The sequence below is a fragment of the Castanea sativa genome, chromosome 9 (genome assembly GCF_040712315.1).
Source record: "Castanea sativa cultivar Marrone di Chiusa Pesio chromosome 9, ASM4071231v1".
Classification (NCBI taxonomy): domain Eukaryota; kingdom Viridiplantae; phylum Streptophyta; class Magnoliopsida; order Fagales; family Fagaceae; genus Castanea; species Castanea sativa.
The window spans coordinates 26,985,267-27,007,858 of record NC_134021.1 but is presented as its reverse complement, the minus strand read 5'-3'; the positions used below and the strand labels follow the sequence as shown (position 1 = coordinate 27,007,858).

The 22,592-nt window shown below is 32.5% G+C and overlaps 1 protein-coding gene and 2 long non-coding RNA genes across 6 annotated transcripts; 2 read left to right on the top strand and 1 right to left on the bottom strand.

Moving 5' to 3' along the window:
* The first annotated feature begins 2,755 nt into the window (after positions 1–2,755).
* On the top strand, positions 2,756–6,985 carry LOC142610882 (uncharacterized). Of its 3 annotated transcripts, none has more exons than XR_012839894.1 (5): positions 2,756–2,998; positions 3,145–3,236; positions 3,608–3,636; positions 3,724–5,729; positions 6,823–6,985. It is a non-coding gene; the product is annotated as an uncharacterized LOC142610882 (long non-coding RNA). The 3 variants fall into 3 exon arrangements; XR_012839895.1 differs by having other exon boundaries at positions 2,766–2,998; positions 3,724–3,786; positions 5,512–6,985; XR_012839893.1 differs by having other exon boundaries at positions 3,724–6,985.
* A 1,304-nt stretch (positions 6,986–8,289) lies between these two features.
* LOC142611365 (uncharacterized) lies at positions 8,290–11,665 on the bottom strand. Its single transcript, XR_012840018.1, has 5 exons — positions 11,275–11,665; positions 10,102–10,267; positions 9,913–10,018; positions 9,729–9,794; positions 8,290–8,666 (listed from the first exon to the last, which is right to left on the bottom strand). It is a non-coding gene; the product is annotated as an uncharacterized LOC142611365 (long non-coding RNA).
* Positions 11,666–12,596: 931 nt separating this feature from the next.
* Positions 12,597–19,245, top strand: LOC142610731 (CDK5RAP3 protein homolog). 2 transcript variants are annotated; one of them, XM_075782655.1, is made up of 10 exons: positions 12,597–12,838; positions 12,954–13,088; positions 14,185–14,279; positions 14,380–14,474; positions 14,576–14,711; positions 14,814–14,963; positions 15,052–15,618; positions 15,839–16,047; positions 16,508–16,640; positions 18,863–19,245. In XM_075782655.1, exons 1-10 carry the CDS (start codon positions 12,778–12,780, stop codon positions 18,992–18,994), a joined length of 1,713 nt encoding a protein of 570 aa, XP_075638770.1. In that variant the 5' UTR covers positions 12,597–12,777; the 3' UTR covers positions 18,995–19,245. The 2 variants fall into 2 exon arrangements, with proteins under 2 accessions (XP_075638770.1, XP_075638771.1); XM_075782656.1 differs by having other exon boundaries at positions 12,661–12,838; positions 13,001–13,088.
* The last annotated feature ends 3,347 nt before the right edge of the window (positions 19,246–22,592 follow it).

Below are 22,592 nucleotides of genomic sequence, written 5' to 3'. Positions count from 1 at the left end.
TGCCTTGGTGTGATGAAATTCAAAACAAAAGATTAGAAGTACTTGGGAACATTTTTAATATTCACTCCAATTCCACTTTACGCCAAAGAAGTGTGGTCTCTTAATCAATTTCCAAGGGAGAATAATCAAGTGGCTTTACTCACACATACACATCATTTCACAATAATGTTTCTCTTTCTTTTTCTCTAATAAAAAATTTTGTATGTTTCTCCCTTTATAACTAACTGATTATCTAATTGGGCTGGCCTATTCGGTCTTTCGAATTAGGATTTAGTGTATGGTTTGGAGTGGGACCAAAAGGAACCAATAAGACACTAGCTCTAATGAACCTTAGACTTTTCTGTCAACTCTTGACAAGTCCAAAGTTACCATTAATTATATTTAATACAACTATATAAATATAATTGTACTCTAGGCCTTATTAATAAATTATATCTCAATACTTTATTATACATGCAACTCCTTCATAAAATATTTGTAGTAATACAAAGTCATGAATATAGACTATATAAATATAATTGCACTCTAGGCCTTATTAATAAATTATATCCCAATACTTTATTATACATGCAACTCCTTCATAAAATATTTGTAGAAATACAAAGTCATAAATATAGACTGTCACTTTGAAGATTACTACATCTTAATCCTTAAGTACCTGGTTTAATCCTTTAAATTATTCATCATATATTTATGAAATCCAATTTCATAAATATATACTTTAGTATTTCTTTACTAAAGTGGTTAGGCGTAACACTCTGAATAATTAAACCCATTAAACTTATCTCAAGGAAATATTTTATATCTCCGTTAAGAGATTATGAATTCTATCTTGAGAATATATGTTCCATCAACACTAAATGTGGTTGCTTAACATACTGAGATTTTGATCGTGACTTTAGATGCCACTCCCGATATATGAAAACAACCTACACCTTATGATCAAGTCCATTATTCTCTCAGGATTAAGAGTTATTGCAAATAGAAGTCGTGATTTATTATTCATTTGACAGTCGTTAGGAGAATAATAAATCTCACAACGGTCCAGTTCAATATGTCTTAACTCTTAAAATATATCAACATACCAACTAGAAGTCTCCACTTCCATGATCAAGACAAATTATTTTAGTTGATATGTTATAGTCTTCGCAGATGAAATGCACAATTTCATCACCAACTACGAACTATAATTCTGAGTTTACAAAGAACTTGTGATTTATATCTTCTATAACTTTTCACATAAATCACATACTATGCATCTCATGGACTATATGATAATGTCCAAATATTCATGTTACAATTATTTTAGATAATAATAAAACAACTTTATTAATCATAACATTAAGTCATACATAGCATCATACAATAGGATTTAAGGGTACACATCCTAACATATATATCAAACCTTTTTTTTTTTTTTTTTGTAGGGGGATATATACAAACAGAGAATGTTTATAATCAGGTTCTTTACAAAAGATGTAATTAAAAACTGGATGCTACTTCAAAAACCACTTTTTTGAAACCCTAAGATTGAAAGGATAAAAACAAACCAAATCAAAACCAACATCAAATCTAAATCATATTATTAAACTGATTGAAAGAGTTTTTTTTTATTTTAATTATGTGTATATAATAATTGAACTCTTCGAATATTAAAAGATCATGATATATTAGAACTTTAGAAGACTAACCACTTAGTGGAGAAATTATTGGCACATGGCTCTCAGTAGTGACTGCTTGATTGGTGATGAAGAAAAAGAAGTCGCATTATATATATATATATATATATATATATATATATATAATTTCGATCTCAAGTCTCAACAACAAGCTATTATCCTAGGGTAAACTTGGCACTTGGTTCAACCCACCAGTAGATTGTTTCATTTAAATAATTCTATTGTGTTTTAACTGCTTACTTTTTGGTTAATTTTTTGTAACATTTGAAATTTTCTTATATATTTTAACAATTATAGCAATTGATTATTCTTTTGAGGGTAGAATATCTTTCTTTTATATTTCTCTATGTGTAGTTACATATATATTTTTTGTTTATATTTTGTTTCAATAATTTGTAGGTGCCAAATTTTCTAATTCTTTAGTTTCATCTGAATTTTTAGGTTTATTTTTTGCATTATATGAAACCGTCTGGCATATTTTAACGGCATCTTTCTTTTATATTTCTCTTTTGTGTGTAATGACTATAGTCATATATTTTTTCTATTATTTCAATAATTCTAGGTTTAAAATTTTCTAATTTTTTTAAATTATTTTTTTGGCATTTTAAAAATTTTAACATCTGACTTTGTGCATTAGTTTTAGCAATATTTGAACATGTTTGGTAGATTTCAAGGACTATACCATGGGTAATTATTTTGAAGATAGCTAATATTTCTCTATTATGTAGCCATATATATTTTGTTTTGTTTCAACAATTCTTAGGCAATGAATTTTCCAATTCGCTAATATTTTAAGTTTTGACTTCTTCATCAAATTGTAACATAAATTCAAGTTAGATAAGAGTAGTTTTATACAATTGTATAATTTCATAATCAATTTAAGTTCTCGTGCATAGTACGAATTATCCGCTAGTTATTATTATTATTATTATTTTGGTTAAAAGTTATTATTATCTATATAAAATCGAAACTTTGCTTGCTCCACAATTTTTCACGTCAGTATTATTTAAAAAAAAAAAACAAAACTTCTGATTTTTTTTTTTTAAAACCCGATAATACATAAAACCCAATAATATAAAAAACTAAATTCTGATTTACTATTTCTCCCGTTCCCCTTCTTCTTCCCCGTTCCACTTTTCTGTCATCCAAAACACACCCCAGTCAAACCTTCTCTGTCGTCCAAAACAGACCCTACGGCCAAAGCCCTTCTCCATCATCCAAAACTCAGACCCATATTAGCTCCAACAAAACCCGATCCCATTCCCCTTCTCCGTCGTCCAAAACGCCTCAGAAGAGATTCACTCCAATCGCATATACAGGTCGGCCAAACCCCTTCTCCGTATCAGACCATTCTCTTTGTATTTCTCAATTAATCTATGAATAATATCTTTTCCTATTGTCTTTAATTAGGTTTTTCTGTCAATTTAGGGATTTCGTCTTTAATTAGGTTTTTCTGTCATTTTAGGGATTTCACTTCCTAAGCCTTGGGTGTGTTGGGTTTTGGCCGTCAACTGCAACTAAAGCCAGTCTCCTCTATAGAGGAAGTCCAAACCCGAGGTAAGAATTCTGATTTGCTCTCACTCCTCTCACTCCTTAAAGTTTGGTTTGTGTCAATTTTGATTCATGGTTATTTTGTTTTCTTGAGTGTTTATCATCTGGGTTTTAGATTTTCAAGATTGACTTGAAGAATTTGGATTCTTCTGATGTTTGACTATTTTTAATGTATGAAAATTTTTCATTTTGATCTTTTTCAAATTTCAATTTTCTTTGATTGATATCGATCACAGTGATTCCTCTCGGTGGATTTCTAGATCATCCACACAGAGGTTCTGCACTCATTGTTGTTTTTGATATTATGTGCGTTCATTAATCTTGACTCATTGTGTATGATAATTTCAGTATATTCTGATATATATTCTGTTTTACAGGTTTTTTGACTGTCGCATACATGTTACAGGTACACTTTGTCACAAAGCTATTCAATTACTTGATTATTATCAGGTTTAATTGTAAATAAATTAAAATTGGGTTTTTTGGGTTTTAGGGAGGCATTACTCATCAAGTTTCTGCAGGCCATAAGGATACAATTGGACCCTGTGATGTGCAGGTAAAGACATATTTTGAGTATGTTGGAAAAATTTGTTGTGTTTAGTCTTTTATGAGAAACAAATATGGATTTTGTTTTGGTTTGATCTGTATTGAGTTTCCCTAGATTTGTTTCACTTTTTATTATGCAACATATTGTCTTCTTTGGATTTGTTTTAGTTTCACTATTAATGTTCTGGGCTGTCACATAAAGTTCAATTTTGTTGTTTTTTCTTTGTTCTAACATGTGTTAATTGATATAGAAAAAAAAAAAAGCAAAAAAGAAGAGATTGTTGGCCAATAAATGAGGAAGAGCAGGGCATAGGGAAGATAGTATAAATTGGGGCATTGCAGAGCCAATACTCACTTTGATTGGTCATCTAGTGCCTTCTTTGTTTACTGCATAATTTATATTTTTTTAGAATTTGTTTTTCTTATTCCATTGATATTGTGAGCTATAGATGGTTCTCTTAAAAAAGAACCACTATAGGCATGAGAATTACAAATTTCATAATGATTTGTGCATTAGTTAGAGATAATAAGTGCTCAGGTATAATATTTTCATCATTTGTGAACAAATCCTTGGAAGTTAAGAGGTCAGTACCACTGACATCTACATTATTTAAATGCTTTAGATATTTAAGCATGCGCAACTTAAAGACAAATTAGCTATGTAGTAGGGGAATTGTACATATTATTAATTACTCTTAGTTACTTTTACCCAGAGGAACAAAACTTTGAGTTGAACAGCTAACTGAATTCAAATACAAGAATCATGAGTGTAAGCTATTATGTCCTTCACAAATCTGTTAAGAAAATTATTGGACTAGCCTTGGCCCTAATGTAGCACAAAATGCTACAGTAAATGCTGTTAACCCATCCAGTTATGACCAAATGAAGCAGTTAACATCATAGCATTATGTCTTTTAAGTTGAAATTATTTTGTATTTCAAAGTTGTTTCTATGTTAAACTACTTCCAAAATGTACTGATTCTCTATACCTTATGCATTTAGACTGTATGCTGGAAGAATTGTGGTTGGATATGTATCTAATTAAGATAAATTGGTTCTTTTCTTTTGTCTTTTCTTTGAATTTTTCTGATTTTTTTTTCTTTCATCTTCCCCTTTTAAAATCAGCATAAAACTAATATGATCTATGGCCCTCTCTCATGAACAATAACATTTAATTGTTTGCAAAGACTTGAGCAACTGAAATTATTACCTTTTTTATTTCAAAATGGTAGCAACAGTCACCTTCACCTTGCTTCATTTATAGTTAGGACATTTTGGGCCTACAAATGAATATGAATTGGATGCCTCCTCTGCTTGATCACTTTAGAAGTCTAAGATGTTTGTTTTGCTCTATCCAACTTCACTGCTGACTCTTTTGTTTTTTGTTTTTATTTTTATAATAGTTATCTTCAAATTAATCTGACACTTGGTATCTTTTCTTTTCATCCATGATTCCTTAATGTGATATCTTATAATTGGAACTGTTTTTTGGCTTTAAGATAGGAGAAAATTCTAAGATTCAAATAATAGAAAAATTGCCAAATCATTTTTCTCAAACTTTGTTATTATGTTTAGAATACTTCAATTTCATATTAATCTGATAAGATTTTTTTAATATTCCTGCTGCCTATGTCTTAGCTTATGTATTATGTCTTTATATTAACTAATGATATGCATTTCTATTTGTCTCTATTTAATCATTAGTTATAGGCTTTTTTAACCATTAGTTTGATAGTTATATCCAATAGCGGGTTTATGCATGGAGTTTCTGACCATGGAGTGGGACTCTGCAGCTTAAAGATTGCTTTTTTGGAACAGGAATAGAGAAACTCTTTCTATATTGCTTCTTTTAAGGATTGTGATTGTGCCAATAAATTCTTTTTCTACTAGAGTCTAATTTGTCTTTCCAGATCTGGGTGATTCGGTGCTGACATTGTTACTTTACCAATGAAGGTAAACTCCGCATCCCCTCCTATGCGTGTAAAGCAATATTTTTGTGGCTGAACCAAGTATATGAGAAGATAAAATCATGAAGTTCATTGTTCAAAATGTTCCACCTATATCATACATTATTTTTTTTTTAAATTCACCATCTCCAATGTGCAATTTCTTGGAGTTTGTAACATCCTTTGAAAGTCTCTCTCTCTAAAACAACATCAAACTCATTTGACTAAGCAAAATAAAATTCAAGCTGACGTTTTTTCTTTTCATGTTTCCCTCGTTAGACACATCTATTTGGCCTTTTTAGTTGCCCATGAATTGGAATCATTCATATTTTGTATAATACTACATTCACAAATCTAACATCTTGGATGATGCTTTAGAATTTGAAGTTGTCATTGTAGTGGATAGAATGACTCATTTGTACAAAGTTATGAAATGTCACTCCTTCAATTGTTCATTGAAGCAAGTTGTCTAAGCCTTTTGTTGTAAAATTAGTAGTACATTTAGCATTTTCTTTATTTTCGTACGCTTTCGTGCTTTGATTGGAAAGTTGTGCTAATGAAGTTCCTTTTCAGTTTCTATTGTATTTGGTCTATGTTTGTTTTTTAATATAATTTGCTAATAAAGTTTTAAATTTTTTTCACATTGTTTGTAGTCATATTTGATTTTCTTTAGTTGTGAAAAGTTTTTGAATTAAAAGTTTCTAGCATGTGTTGGATAGAATTCATGATAAATGTAATGTTTAATGAAAGTCACGTATAGGTTCTTGCATTGATGTTCAATATTATCAAAACATATTGGATCGTCATCCCTAAGCCATCCATATTGCTTGCTTTTCGATTCATCATGATTATTCTTTTTTTTTTTTTTTTTTTTTTTGTGTTGAAATAAATGGTATCTTTCATAATTGCTTCATGTCCTGAGTATATAAGTAGTTCATGGATTTATGTAAAGTATTCTTCCCATTGTTTCAGATGAGTGGTAAAGGGAGGGAGGTGCATACTAATTGCAAGCCTCCATTAACAGTAGAAAATATATATTGATTCCTTTTATTTCCTTCTAAATGAATTATTTTTTAGGTATGAATTCTCTTATTTTGCAGATAATATTTTCAAGTGGAGATTAGGAGTTGTACACTGGAGATTTGTTTTGCCTTTGTGTATAAAGACCTTGGGAATTTCAAAATATTTATGTGAAAGCTATTTTGTTAGTTGTTGTATCTTTATTTACTTATGCTTGAGTAGTAGTTTTTAAAGTTTTCAAGAGAGGGAGTGTTTATAACTTATTTGTATGAATTTAGTTATAAAATTATCTCTAAAAATAGTTAAATCATTAAATTATTATCCCTAAAGTTTGTTATGAGTTTCTTCCTTTATATTGTGCTCATGTAGAATATGAGTATCATCTACTCTTCTAGATTACAAAGTATAAGGAATATATTTTCTAAATAAGTCAAAAGATGAATAAACAAAAAATATTAAATGTATTATTTGCCTAAGCATTCATTTATTATATATTTTTTGTTCATCTAGATATTTTGCAATAATTGATATACAATATTTTAGTTTCCTTTAATGTTTGATTACATTTCAAATAAAATCATACTTACATAGTATGTTTTGAGCCATAGTAAGTAGAGGTGAATTCTTATTTGTTTCAAGTGATTATTTCTCTAAGCAAAGTAAATATATATGTTTTTTAAAAACCATCCCGTGCATCGCACGGGTTAGCGACTAATTATTATTATTATTATTAGTCATTAACCCATGCAATGCACGGGATAATTAAACAAAAATTACAAATATTTATTAAAAAAATAAATAATGTCAGTAAAATCAATCAAATTGAGTATGACATTGCCTTAAATGTTTCTTCATAAACAGCAAATAGTGGAGCTCAGTGGTCATCATCTCAGCGAGAACTCTCTCGGTTGCTACCTCCGAGAAAACCTTCTCACAATCCTTAACATGTTTAAAGCAACGTTTAAAGCAACATGAAAGCCAAAATTACAGATGAATAACCAATGAAATACATGGAAAAACTTTTTAAGGTTCTCACCTTGAGGAATCAGACACTAAAACAAAACATGTTGAAATGTAGCAGGCCTAAAATTTAAGTAATAATTTACAAAAAAAAAAAAAAAACCCTCAAAGATTAAAAACAATATGAAAATACACACACCACACAATATGAAAATTAATGCCTCTTTCCTATAATTTAATACAACAATTTAAATCTTCTTTTGGTAATAACAAAATCTTGTGTCAAACATCAAAATCTTGCGTCAATATAGACAATATCTTCTTCCAAGTAATAACAGTGAGCTCCATGTGAAGATTTTGCTTAAGATGTGAAAAGATGAAAATATGGAAAGCAATAAATTTATGTATTGAGCACTATTATGCTGCTAAAATTTTATATTACACTCATTAAGATTTTCCCATTTTAGAGGCCTCCAAGTGCCATCATGAATTGGAAAATTGGAGATTGAGCTACATATAATTAAGTATATTTTTGTCAACAAAGACAGATTTTGCAACAAAAAAGAAAAAAGAAAAAAGAAGAAGTGGAACTTCTTGATTGATTATTACATAAATCTCTATCATAAGAAATCTCCACTTCCGTTTCAAGCATCCTTCTTTTTGGGAGGGCAGGGGGGGAGAAGAACTTAAAATTTTTCAACAATAACCTAAAATTTCCATTTCATTTTGGAAACATGGTCCTATAACTAAACTGCTTAAGCAAAGTGAAGCAAATAGCCACATCACATCCACAAGAAGCATAAGAAGAATAGTCATTGCAGTTTTAAAACTAAAATTCACAAACAAATATCCTCAAAAACATTAGCTCTGGTAATTGATTAATTGTTGCATGAATCTCCTCAAAAGCAAGCACGAACTCTGGGTCATCCAACCTCTGGTTCCTATATTGATTCGTCTAAAAAACCTGGAACAGAAATGCAGCCTGGTGATGTTGCTAATAGTAATGAATGAGAAAAAGAAGAACTTCATCCTTTCAGTCCTTAATATAATTTAATTAACATCTTGAGAGAAATCAGATACAATATTGAAGGCATTGTTAAAATGACCGTATTATCCTATCATGCCATGCTATCAAATAGACATCCTGATATTTATTGGGCAGCTAAGGGGCCAGGCCATACTGATATTTTCAATGATCTCTAAGCATTTGAACTTTGGGATTTATCAAACATATTGCATGTCTGTCCAAAAAAGACTGATTTCAGCAGCCTAAAAGAAACTTCAGTATTTAAATCTGCAACCTAAAAGAAAACCCAAAAACGAAGAAGATATGTGCCTAATGTTTCTTCACCAATCTGAAAGATACATTTGCCCATGCTATGACAAAGCAATTCATTGTCCTCATTTATTTTGGTGGTGTTAAAGTTGTTTAATTTGGTTTAGTATGCAATATTATGCATTAATCCAGCTCAAGTGAAAAAAAGTAAATACGATATATTCTTGATGATATGATGTAGAGCATTCAATCAATTATATTTTGGTAATGTTCAATTTTAAACTCATCCACATATTTATATCTTAATTAGAAATAAATGTATACTAATTTAAGATTTAAGTACTATTGAAAATTCACCATAGTTCTGCTTGACAGGGGACATGAACTCATGCAGAAGTTCATAATATTCCTGAAAAGAATTTTCAAAATAACCTTATGGAATGTATATTATACTATCACCTGCAAAAATTTATGAACCAAAATTGGAGCAAGGCCATCTTTCAACAACTGTTAATTGTTTGTCCCCACATCAATTGTTATAGGCAAACATTACAAGAAGACAGTCCATACAATTCTTGATCAGAATAAGGGATAGTATGTGATTACAACCAAGGCTTTTATTTTGAACTTGGTTTTGCTTGGCATTTAGAAATGTTCCCTAAGGTTTAAAACAAAGTACATCATGTGACCAACAATTTACAATGTAGCAAAATGAAGCAAGAACCACAAGTTTTATTTAAAAAAACTTACTGCAGAAGGACGAAGACCTCCGAGTGCTGTATACAAAGACAATTTCCCCACAGGAATCCCCATCCCCTAAAACATATCCAACACCATCATGTGAAGGCTAGTTCACTTTTACAGCCCAATAATTTACATAGAACCCTGTTTAATAAGTATAGAATTTAAAAACGATGATTGACATCATAACTACCTGACAGCCAAGATCCCCAAGTCCCGAAATTCGCTCACCATCTGTCACAACAATTGCTTGAATAGTCCTCTCAGGCCAGCTCTTCAACACCTCAAGAATCTTGCCCCTGCAAAATCCGAGCACTCCTTCATATTATGACTAAAGTAGCTCTAAGTTGCACATAGTTACAGCAGAAACAGAAATTCATACTTTTCTTTATGTAAAGACCCTGAGGACGCATGAAAATGCTCCCATACTTCTGGCAAGCCTCACCCACAGTTGGAGTATAGACACCCACAGTTGGAGTATAGACAACTGGGAGCAATTCCTCAACATTATCAATGAGAAGTTTGTAGAATAGCCTTTCATTCCTCTCCTGTAAAAAATAAAACATAAAAAATTTAAATAAAATAAAAATCTATATTACCCCTCTTTCAAAATTTTAATAGGACTTCATTCATCACATAAGGATAAATCCATTTGTCTTTCCACAGAATTCTAAGCACACAAACATGCATTCCAACAAAGCCTCACTAAAGAAAGGGGTTTAATTATACCAACAATAGAAAGATGAAGGAAATAAAGAAACAATAAAAATGTTAAGGCATCATAATTAAACAAACTATAGTCCTACAATGTCTCAACATCTCAAGATGATCCCAAACTTGAAAATACACAATCAGTCCAAATGTCATTATGCTCAAGACAATCATTTTCAATACTATTCAAAATATTATCAGACAATTTGTTTGCACGTGGTGACCATATGCAAACAATGTACAACTAAATTCAATGACAGTGAAACTCCTAAGTCCTACGTGAAGCTCCAACAAGGCAATGTATTTTTGCAGCGGGACTCGATATTGTTGGATGTTCTGCATCAATTTCTTCTCTTGGGATTAGTAAAATACAAAAAAGGGTCAGCGAAAATTCAAACTATGAGAACAATGAATCAGATTATAATTCACCCATGATCCAATTCTACGCATCACGTATGAAAATAATAATAATAACAAAGTAATGTAAATCCAGAACCAATAACCAAAAATTAAAGAAAGAATCTTCCACCTCTAGAAGAAGATGCCCAAGTTTGAAAACCCACTAAAGTGTTCGACTTCTACCCCAATAAGATATAAAGCTTGGTGAACTAAAGGCCAATCATTCAGCCATAGCAACCCAAAACACCAAAAGTAAATAAAAACAGGGCAGGACATTGGAGAAGAAGCTTAGGTCTGCAACCAAACAAAGAATCAAACAAAACCCCTCAAAAAATCTATTTGGGTTTCTCATAATCGACCCTAAAAGCCCAATCTTTATGACCAATCTTGAATCTACAATTAGGATTGTGAGAAACCAATCAGCAAAAGGAAAAAGTAGACTTACAATTATGAAGCGAAATTAAGAACCAAGGGAGTTATACACAGTAGCCATACCCTCTGCCACAGCTGGGACAGTGGTTTGTTCGGTGATGCCTTCTTTCTATCTCGGACCTGACAGTGTGGGGATGGCTTCTTGGCAGGATTGATGTTCAGTGTTGGGTTTTGCGGAAGGAGAAGGTAGAGAATAGAGAAGAGAGAGGAACAGCAGAGCATGGGTCTGCGTTTTGGAGGAAGGATAAGGCAGAGCATGGGTTAGGGTTTTCAAATATATATTTGCGTTTATCGGGTTTTAGAGAATAGAGAAGAGAGAGGAACGGCAGAGCGTGGATCTGCGTTTTGGAGGAAGGATAAGGCAGAGCGTGGGTTAGGGTTTTCAAATATATATTTGCGTTTATCGGGTTTTAGAATAGGTGTTTTTAAAAAAAAAATACTCTGCTGACGTGGAAAATTGTGGCAGCTTCGGTTTTATATATCTATACTACTATTTAAGGGCTTTTTCTGTTTGGATTTCTATTTTTTTAGTTCAAAAATGCCCCTATAGTCCTATGTTTAAATAGAGACAAAACTAAAGGACAATTCGGTAAAAACTCATTTTTTTAGTTCAAAGATGCCCCTACAGTCTTATGTTTAAGTATAGATAAAATTAAAGGACAATCCGGTAAAAATGCAACTTCAACTCCCACTAAAATATTGCCTAAAAAATAGGACCACTCTCCTATTAAATTTTAAATTGATTTATTCACTTATAAATTAGATTTTTAAAATAAAAATCATATATATATATATATAAAATAATTAAATATAGTTTTTTTCTACAAAATAGGACTACTAAAGAAGAAAAGTCTAGTATATATATATATATATATATATATATATATATATATTGGTTATTGGATTTGGGTTTGACTAGTTTGATTATCTATACTACTATTTAAGGGGCTTCTTCTGTTTGGATTCTTATTTTTTTAGTTCAAAAATGCCCCTATAGTTCTATGTTTAAATAGAGACAAAACTAAAGGACAATCTGGTAAAAACTCATTTTTTTAGTTCAAAAATGCCCCTACAGTCTTATGTTTAAGTATAGACAAAACTAAAGGACAATCCGGTAAAAATGCAACTTCAACTCCCACTAAAATATTGCCTAAAAAATATGACCACTCTCCTATTAAATTTTAAATTGATTTATTTACTTATAAATTAGATTTTTAAAATAAAAATAATGTATATATATAAAATAATTAAATATAGTTTTTTTCTACCAAATAGGACTACTAAAGAAGAAAAGTCTAGTATGTATATATATATATATATATATATATATATATTGGTTATTGGATTTGGGTTTGACTAGTTTGATTATGCTAACAAGATTTTTATTATTTATATTTTACGGAAACAAGCCGGGCAGTTTGTTTGTTAACGGTACCCGTAAAGACAAAGCTGAAGAAGCTGAAACTGAAATTTGGGTCTGACAGACAAGTCTCTCAAAACCCAGATAGGAAAAAAAATGCAGAGTGGCGATGACATTCGAAACCTTCCCATCGACATCACATTTTCTCGTCTCGGAGGTAAACTATCTATACCCACACCACTTTCAATTCTTTCGTTGAATTCACGCAATTTCGTTTTTACTTTTTATTTATATATATATATATATTTTTGTATTTTCCTTTTGAATTCAAGAATGGTTGATTGATCGGAAACGAATACCTTCGGATTGGCGAAAAAAGTTGGCTGCGATCAGAGCTCGGATTTCCAAGGATTTCTCTTCGCTCCCTAAGGATATCGATCCCTATTTCCAAACCCTAGAACCTGAAGGTGTGTTTCCATTTCTTGTCTAAACATTTATCGACTTTTTATGTGTGATTTTGGTATATAAATATATGGAAAATGTTGCTACACTGTCTTGGATTTTTACCTTGTTTTAGGTTCACTTTTGCAATTACTTATGATAAAAAACTTGTGTCGTGGGGAATGACCTATTTTACTTGGTTCTGTTTGGTTGTGGGAAATTTTTTTTTTTTGGTTGAATTTGTGTTTTATTTTGGTTGTGGCTAGGTAGTAGAATATGTTGAAAATTCAAACATTAACAAATGCTGGCATTAGCAAAGCTTGTGTGATTAGAAAGGGTATGATTCATATTTCATAATGTGACTTACAAATCCTACAAAGGATTTTTTTTTTTTTTTAAAAAAAAAAAAATCTTAAATTAGGCAGGTAGAAACCCAATAAATTTTCAAAAAAGTATAAAATGTTTTGATGATGAGGCTAAATATGTTGGGAACCCAATTGGTTTGTGTATCGAACAGCCGTTGCTTGGTTAAGTAGACTATTTCGGGTATATGAAAGACAATTATGGTCCATTTTTGTAGGTTCTTTACTTAAATTAGCTGATATGCTTTTTCTTAAGTCTTAGGTTGGAGAAAAACCTATAATGAGAACAAGTGGATAAGTACAAATGGCACAAGTCAAAGGCTCTATAAGTTGAAAGTAATATTTGAGAAGAAAAGAAATCAAAGTAGTTTAAATTTTAGTGAAAGATATATTCTAGGTTTTAGATAACAATCTAAACGCCGAACCATCATCTTATAGATATGGTCATCAAGATAGTAATACTTCATATTTTTATGAATTAACTATTTTTCTTCACTTTATTTGTTTGTTATTGCTAGTACTTGTTTATGATTTAAATCATCATACAATGTATCAAAGAACAAAGTTTTGGAGTGTATAATTTGGAGTTGTGGAGGTGTTAAGATTTCAAAAATTAAAGCACTTCACTTGTGAGATTTTTATTTCTTATTTATTATTTATATAAATATCCATTAGAAGTGTAAGGGATTAGGCGCTAAAGTGATGAGTTGGTTAATATGACCATTTGGTGGTGCTATGATGATTAAGATATTGTTTCCAGGGATTGATTACTTAGAGTCCAAACGAATATATGAAGTTCTTCTAAAGTCAACTCCAGAAAGCCGGAATATATTTGGCCGGCTGTCAGGTGCTGCTGTAAGACATTCATCTCTCTCTCTCTCTCTCTCTATGTGTGTGTGTGTGTGTGTGTTTAAACTCTTCATAAGATAGTTTAATATATCTTAGAATTTTCTAGGGTGCTTGGGAGGCAATTGTGCGTTCTTTTGAAAAGGATCATATTTACCTTGGTGAGGCCACTCAAATTATGGTTCAAAATGTAAACTATGAAATGTAAGTGTGCTCTCTTGCAGTTGTTCTCTAGGTTGTTAGCTGAGAATTTGTAAGAAGCTTATTTAATGTCTATGTGGTTCACTTTCTTTTCAAATATGAAGACCATATCAGAAGAAACAGGTGCAGAAGATTCAGCAACAACTATCAGAGCTAGAGCGCAAGGAAGCTGATATAAAAAGAAATGCAGCTCTATCAGCCGCTAAGTATGTTGAGGCTTGTCAAGAGCTTGGATTGCAGGTTATGATAGTGGACCACTTTAATAATGTTTTGGCATCTTGGTTTGGTGTATGTTCTTGCTTACAATCAATACATAAAATTGGCACTTGTTAAATCTTGCAGGGAAATAATGTGAGGCTTGAACTTTTAGAGACCGCAAGATCTCTCCCAAGCACATTCAACAAGATTTTGGAAGTTATAAATAGTGATTCTATGTCACAGGCTATGGAGTACTACTCAAACTTTGTGAGAGATGCTCACACAAAAAAGGATGTAAGGAAATAATTGGGTTTTCATTTGTCTTGTGATGATTGTTAGATAGATTTTCCCTGAATGAATTGTGATTGTAATGTATTTGCAGAAATCTTTATCGATTGTGTTACCTAACTTGAGAGACATACGTGAACATCCCCCGTCTTTGCATGTTTATGTGGGGTCTGAGATTGATAATTCTGTAAATACTCAATCAAGCTATAATGAGCCAGATCTTCTGAGAGCAGATGTGGATGTTGCTGCCAATAATATTGACTGGGATATTTCGGTTGACAGTTCTCAGATTGATTGGGATATTGGTACTGTGGAAGAAACAGATGATAATGGCAATGGTTTGGGTCCTTATGAAATAATTAATGCAAGTGAGGTCTTACAGGACCCTTCACCAAATGAAGTTGTGGAATCTGATCGAACCTCATTAGATAAAGTTGAACTTGGTCTACACCCAGAGATTTCTGTGTCAGAGATATCTTGGGATGTTAGTGTTGATACTCCCCAAGTTGATGTCATTGATGATGTCAGTTTGTCAAACGTAGGTCTGGACAAACAGACATTTGTTCCAGATACTTCATCTCAAATGCCAGAAATAAATGAAGAGAGGAGCAAGCTTTTGGAGACTGAGTACAGAAATAAGATTGTTGATGATCTGCATGAGGTCTGTGTTAATTATTGTGTTTTATATCTTACTGGCTCATGGGAATCCAATAAACCTTTTTTGTTTTTTTCAATATTTAGATCATTAGACGTCTTTTACTTCTTCTGTAGAAAAACTGTGATCCAGCCTTGACAGAACTAATTAGTTTGGTATTGCTCTAACATGAGCAAAGTATTTTTAGTTCAAGGGTTGATGTTTAGTATTGACATAATGTTACCAGGTCAAGGCTTTTCTAAATCAACGATTGGCAGAGGTGAAGAATGGAGAAACTTTGTCCTTGCAACATCAAGTCCAGGCAGTTGCTCCCTTTGTGCTGCAGCAGTATGCTCCTGATGCCATGGAGACCATGCTATCTGACATTTCCTTAGTCATGTCCTTGCTGACTAATAGGAAAACAAGGGACTTGATCTTGATCCTCAACTCTAAAAGGTGCTAGTCGATATTTTAGACTGCATTGTACCTTTCACATCTGTCGTTCTCTTCTTCTCCCCCCTATTCTGCATTTCTTTTCCCTTTAAGTTTCCAACGAAATTTTTATACATTTGGTTTGAAAAGCAGTAAAAGGCTGCAGTAATGAGTTAAGTTGATTGGAATTTCCACCTTCGATTCATCTTTTGTATACCGAAATGTGGATGTAGCATCTTGTATTCTTGATTAGTGCACAATAATGGTAATTTTTTGCTCAGATATTGCATAATCATTTGATATCGAATATATCTTGGAACTCTGTTCCTGTTCCTCTTTTTTTATTTTTTTTAATAATAAAAACATACTTTTTGCTTCTCTTTTGTCACTAGTTCATTTGTAGTATATGTAGTAGCCATTGGTTCAATCTAAATGTTAGAAAATTTAGAATTCTAATTAACTCTGGTTTTGGCCTGAATTTCAGATTTTTAGATAGACTAGTGACCACATTAGAGGAGAAGAAGCATCATGAAGTCAAGTTGAAAGAGGGATTGAAGAGCTTGGCTACCAAACGCATGGAGCTGCACAATTCATTATCCTCTTCTTGGCCAAAGCAAGTGAGTTGTATTTTGATTTGATGAATAATGCTTATCTATACTGTTATACCAGTGTTTTCTTTAGCATGCTCCAAGATGAATCACTATATAAAAATGAACACAAATTATACATATTTTATTTTTAGAAAAAAAAAAAAATTCTTTTGTATTTACTAAAACTTTCTACTCCCTTAATGTATTAGAATAATTACAATAGGGGAAAGGGAAATTGAATCTTGGACATCTACGTTGGAAACACCACGAGGTGCAAGTTGAGTTACAAGGCTCTTGACATATAAAAATATGTTTTATATTTTTGGTAATTCATAATCTACTTTTGTGAAATCATTTTTCTACTTGAAGATGTTAACCACCCAAAATTTTCTAAAATGATGCAGTAGTGTTTATCCAACTCTTGGCCTTTTGAGGACCTTTTTATCTGTGTGCGTGCATGTCCACTCCCACACAAGTCCCAACGCACATTAACCGGTAACCATTTTGGTAGACCCCATATTTGAATGTTTAAGTTTTCTAGAAATTCATCTTTACTAAGAGCATCCGTAACAGATGTTGCAAAAAAAATGTCATTTTGCAACACCAAAACCTTACTTTATTATTTTACCATATCATTTTACAACATCCCATTTATCAGATGATCTATTCTTCAATTCTATGTATTAAAATAATATTTTCAACATATTCAAATAATATATTAAATTCATCATCTTCATCATCAACAACACCAACACCAACACCAACAACAACAATTACAACAACATACAGAAAAATTGTTGCGGCCACAATCACCAGGAAAAAAAAAAAAAAAACACACACACACACACACAACCACCATAATCAACCCACAACCGCCGCCGAATCACCGTCAAATCACAACCACCAAAACAAAAAAACAAAAACAAAAACAACCCACCCACCACCGATCTGCCCATCCGAACTGCCATAACCCACAACCCATGAAACTCAACCCACCCACCACCGTCAAAAAACATGAACGGAAAAAAAAAAAACCCACAACCAGAGACCCACGCCCAGAGACCCACCACCACTGAAACTCAATCCACCTACCACCGTCAAAAAACGTGAAAAAAAAAAAAAAAAACCCACAACCAGAGACCCACCACCACTGAAACTCAACCCACCCACCACCGTCAAAAAACGTGAACGAAAAAAAAAAAAAAACCTACAACCAGAGACCCACGCTGATCACAATCCGAAGTCATAAACCCACAACCCAGAGACCTACGCCCACGCTGATCACAATCGGAAATCACAAATCCACAACCAGACCCACGCCAATAGGCGATTCTGAGATAGAACAGAGAGGAGAGAGCGAAAAAAAAAACCAGTGAAGGAGATTTTATAGATCAGTGATGGTAGAGAGGAAATCGGTGGTGGCTCATATTCATGAATGTGAAGAGAATAGAGTAAAAGGGAAGAGGGAAGAGGGAAGAAGAAAGAGTATGGGAGAGTGGAGATGGAGGCGGTGAATACTGAATAGCGGAAGGAGAAGATGAAAGAGATATGAGAGAGAAAGAGGAAGAAAAAATTAATAAATCCATATGCCACAGCTTACCGTACCGTGGCAAATTTGTGACTCTACTGTAGCATGTTGCAAAAAATATGGCATTTAGAACATCTGATAAATGGGGTCAAATGGTGTTTGGTGTGGGATATGTGCCAAATATTTAGCATTTGGCACATATCCCACATCTGCTGTGGATGCTCTAATGAGAGAAACTGGTCACTTGTCCAAAAAAAAAAAAAAAACTAATGGGAGAGAACCTGGTTTCCATGCAAAGCTTTTTAAAATGAAGATCTCAGTTAATTTTCTCCTACATGTTTCTCTTCGCAAGTCCACAACAGTTTTCACATGTAATGCATGGAAGATTTTAGAAATTACATATAGATGTGCATTAGACTATTTTCTTTGTAGCTAAGTGGCATATATAATCATGCTCTCATTATTCATTTCCTTTTAGATTACTCGCAATATAGTTGTCACTTACACTCATTATGCAGTTGCACCATGTTTCTTGCCTTTATTAACCCCCTTCTGAAATCAACTTTATTATAACTTTTATTAGTTCTTGTTTGAGTTCACTCAGATGAAAAAAATACACAATTATATGTGGTTCAATTAAAATCCACTATTTTTCTTCCCTTTGTCACTGGTGACTGATTTATCAAATACAAAATAGTGAGTATATCTATTTCCATTTCAGGAAGCAGCTCTTTCAAAAACCAGGGAGTTGAAGAAGCTTTGTGAGAGTACACTTTCGTCCATGTTCGATGGAAGACCTGTTAATATCATTGGCGAGATCAATACCCTGTTGACGAGTGGCCTCGGGGCTTAAACACTTGAGTTGCTTTTGGCAACAATGAAATATTCTGTGAGGTAGTGGGTTGCAGGATCAAATGGCATTCTTTTGAGCCGGAGTCTTTATTTTAACTTTTTTTCCTGTTCTTTTTTAAAGGATATAGAAAATTATCAGTAATTAATTTCAACTTAGCTATTTATGTAAATTGAACAAACATGTCATTTTAATTTTTAAGGTAAAATACATTTTATTTTCTTATGCATCTGGAATTTTGCTTTGGTCACAAAGTCCATTAATGGTTCCAATTTTATTTATTTATTTTATGGACACCGTGCAATGCTATTGTTGAGGTACCATGGCTTTAATACCATGTTGTGAAATAAAGTAAGGTAAAATGCAAAACTGACTCTCTAAGTTTTTTCAGATTTCATTTCGGTCTTCTAACTTTGCTTTTGTTCATTTCAGTTCTCTAACTTTCAAGTTTATTCAATTAAGACTTTTCCATCAACTTTTGTTATATATTGTGGTTAATTTTTTAATTTTATAAATTTTTCTTCAAATTTTTTTAATTGAAAAAATTCAATTAATGATTGAAAAATAATTTCCAGATTTATTTTTTCAAAAATTTTTAACAAAAGTTAACGAAAAGGCCTTAATTGAATAAATCTAAAATTTAGAGGACCGAAATGAATGAAAGCAAAATTAGAGGACTGAAATGAAATCTGAAGAAATTTAGAAGGTCAGTTTTGCATTTTAACCAATAAAGTATAAGGGTTTGGAGTAGTCTTGAAAGTTACCGGTGAGTCGATGGTGGCACCAAGCTAGAAGGTAAATGTGGATGGGGTGATATTTACTCAAACTTGATAGTCTGGGGGTAGGGGTGGTGATTTGAGACCATGAAGGAGTGGTTACAGCGGCTTTGAGCCAACGAATACCACAATCGTCGAGACCTCTAAGATCGAAGACATTAAAAAAGGAAGAAAAAAAAAAAAAAAACAACCTCAAAGATTTGAAGAGATTTTCAAGATGATGGTAAAAATCAAGTTTAGAAGTCAAGAGAAATGATTTTCTTAGCAAGAAATGATGTGAAGAAAGAGAAAATGCAAGAGAGAGAGAGAGAGAGAGAGAGAGAGAGAGAGAGAGAGAATAGTGACAATGGAGGAGGAGAAGAGCAAAAAGAAAAACAAAATATAAAAGAGGAGGAGGGAGGCCAAAGTTTCAGCCTCCCCTCTCTCTCTCCACTTTAAGTGAGTGAGTCAACTCAAGGTTGACTGAGTTAACTCAGTCAAACTTGAGATACGATTGCAAAAAAAAGTAAAGTAACAAAAGAGTTTCACGAGCAAATGTCATTGAAGTTCAAGAGTGAAATTTTTCTAAAATAAGTTTTCAAAAATTGGTTTGCCAAAGACAAAAAAAAAAAAAAACCTCAAAGATTTGAAGAGATTTTCAAGATGATGGTAAAAATCAAGTTTATAAGTAAAATAAAGTGATTTTCTAAGCAATGAATGGTTTGAAGAAAGATAAAATGATGAGAGAGAGAGAGAGAGAGAGAGAGAGAGAGAGCTTGTGAATAGTGACAGTGGAGGAGGAGAAGAGAGAAAAGAAAAGAAAAAGACAAAGGAGGAGGAAGGAGGCAAAAGTTTCTCTCTCTCTCTCTCTCTCTCTCTCCTTTAAGTGAGTGAGTTAAATTAAGTTTGACTGAGTTGACTTGGTCAAACTTGAGTTAACACACCCAATTGTAAAAAAAAGTAATGTAAAAAATGAGTTTCAGGAGGAAATGTCATTGAAGTTCAAGAGTGCAACTTTTCCAAAATGAGTTTCTAAAAATGGGTTTGCCAAAGACAAAAAACACAAAGATTTGAAGAGATTTTTAAGATGATAGTCGATATCAAGTGTAGAAGTCAAGAAAAGTGATTATCTAAGCAAAGAATGATGTGAAGAAAGAGAACATAAAAAAGACAGAGCTTGTGAATAGTGACAATAGAGAAGGAGAAGAGAGAAAAGGGGAGGGAGGCCCAATTTTTGGCCTCCCCTTTCTCTCTCTCTCTTTCACAGTAAGTGAGTCAACCCAAGTTTGACTAAGTTGACTTGGTCAAACTTGAGCTAACTTGTCCAATTGCAAAAAGAAGAAGAAGAAGTCAAGAATGAATTTTAGGAGGATATGCCATTGAAGTTCAAGAGTAAAATTTTTCAAAAATGAGTTTCCAAAAAAGAGTTTGCCAAAGACAACAAAAAAACTCAAAGATTTGAAGAGATTTTAAAGATGATGGTAAAAATCAAAAGACAATGGAGGAGGAGAAGAGAGAAAAGAAAGAAAAAAGATAAAGGAGGAGGAAGACCACCAAAGTTTCGGCCTCCCCTCTCTTTCTCTCTCTCCTTTAAGTGAGAGTGTCAACTCAAGTTTGACTGAATTGACTCGATCAAACTTGAGTTAAACCATCCTATTGCAAAAAAAAAAAAAAAAAAAAAAAGAGTAAAAAATGAGATTCATGAGGAAATGCCATTGGAGTTCAAGAGTGATTTTTTTTTTTCAAAAATGAGTTTCCAAAAATGGGTTTGCTAAAGACAAAAAAAAAAAAAAAAAACCTCAAAGATCTGAAAAGATGGTTAAGATGATAATAAAAAATAAAAAATTAAGGATGACAATGAGGCGGGGTGGAAGGATGGGATCCTCGCCACTGCCCCCGCCCCACCCCGAATTATGGAGAAAATTTTCTTACCCCATTCCCCATCCCCACCCCTTGGGGTCCCACCTCACCTCATAAAACTCTACTTCTTATTAATTTGCCCCACAATTATTACATTTTTTTTAATAAAACATGTTTCATTAATGAAAATATACTTGAAATTACAACTAGATTTATTCCATCAAATCTAAATAATTTTTAGCAAAAACTAAATAATATTATTCAAATGTTTAGCAATACAATATCACAACAAAAATAAAAATCTCATAGTATAACACAACAAAATAGAGGCGGAGAGTCACATTGGGTAAAATAAAATCTAATATTGATATATTTGTTTAAATAATAGAGTTTTAGGTAATGAAAAATTTACAATTGTAACTCTTACCAAAGCAGGATGGGGTAGAATGGGTTTAAAAAGTCTAAACCCATCCCCATTCCGTCGCTAAAATCTTGCCCCCTCTCCGTCCCACAACCTTAACGAGATAAAAAAAAAACTCACACGGGGCGAAGCGGGGAGGGGCAAGTCAAGCGAGGCGGGGAAAAATTGCCAACCCCACTACAAATGTCTAAAGTGCAAAAACTAAATTAGAGCCTTACCCAAAAAAAAAAATAAAAAAATAAAATCATACTAAGCTACCTCGAAATGTATCAATAGACGCTAAATGTATCCAAAGGTGCTTAAATCTAGTTGCTCCCCAGTGACCGTCTTTGTAAACATATTGATATGATTACAGAGGAGTCCGCCGAGCGGACACAATTTTTTGAAAAGTTGTCTCCCTCAACAACAAAGTATTTCTGATCCTTTGAACAAAATAATTCTTCTGCTTGATACATTAGAAGAGAGTTCACAAAATCCAAAGTCTAACTGTGCTGCAACAAGTTAATCAGCTGAAGAATTATTTTCTAAAGGAATACATCTACTCATATAGAAAACTTCCCTTTTT

Bases quoted from the DNA above. Each gene is read 5' to 3' on its own strand.
- LOC142610731 (XM_075782655.1), top strand. From the start codon at position 12,778: ATGCAGAGTGGCGATGACATTCGAAACCTTCCCATCGACATCACATTT. The intron at 14,475-14,575 runs GTAAGTGTGCTC...TCAAATATGAAG, and splicing joins CAAAATGTAAACTATGAAAT to ACCATATCAGAAGAAACAGG. The intron at 16,048-16,507 runs GTGCTAGTCGAT...CCTGAATTTCAG, and splicing joins TTGATCCTCAACTCTAAAAG to ATTTTTAGATAGACTAGTGA.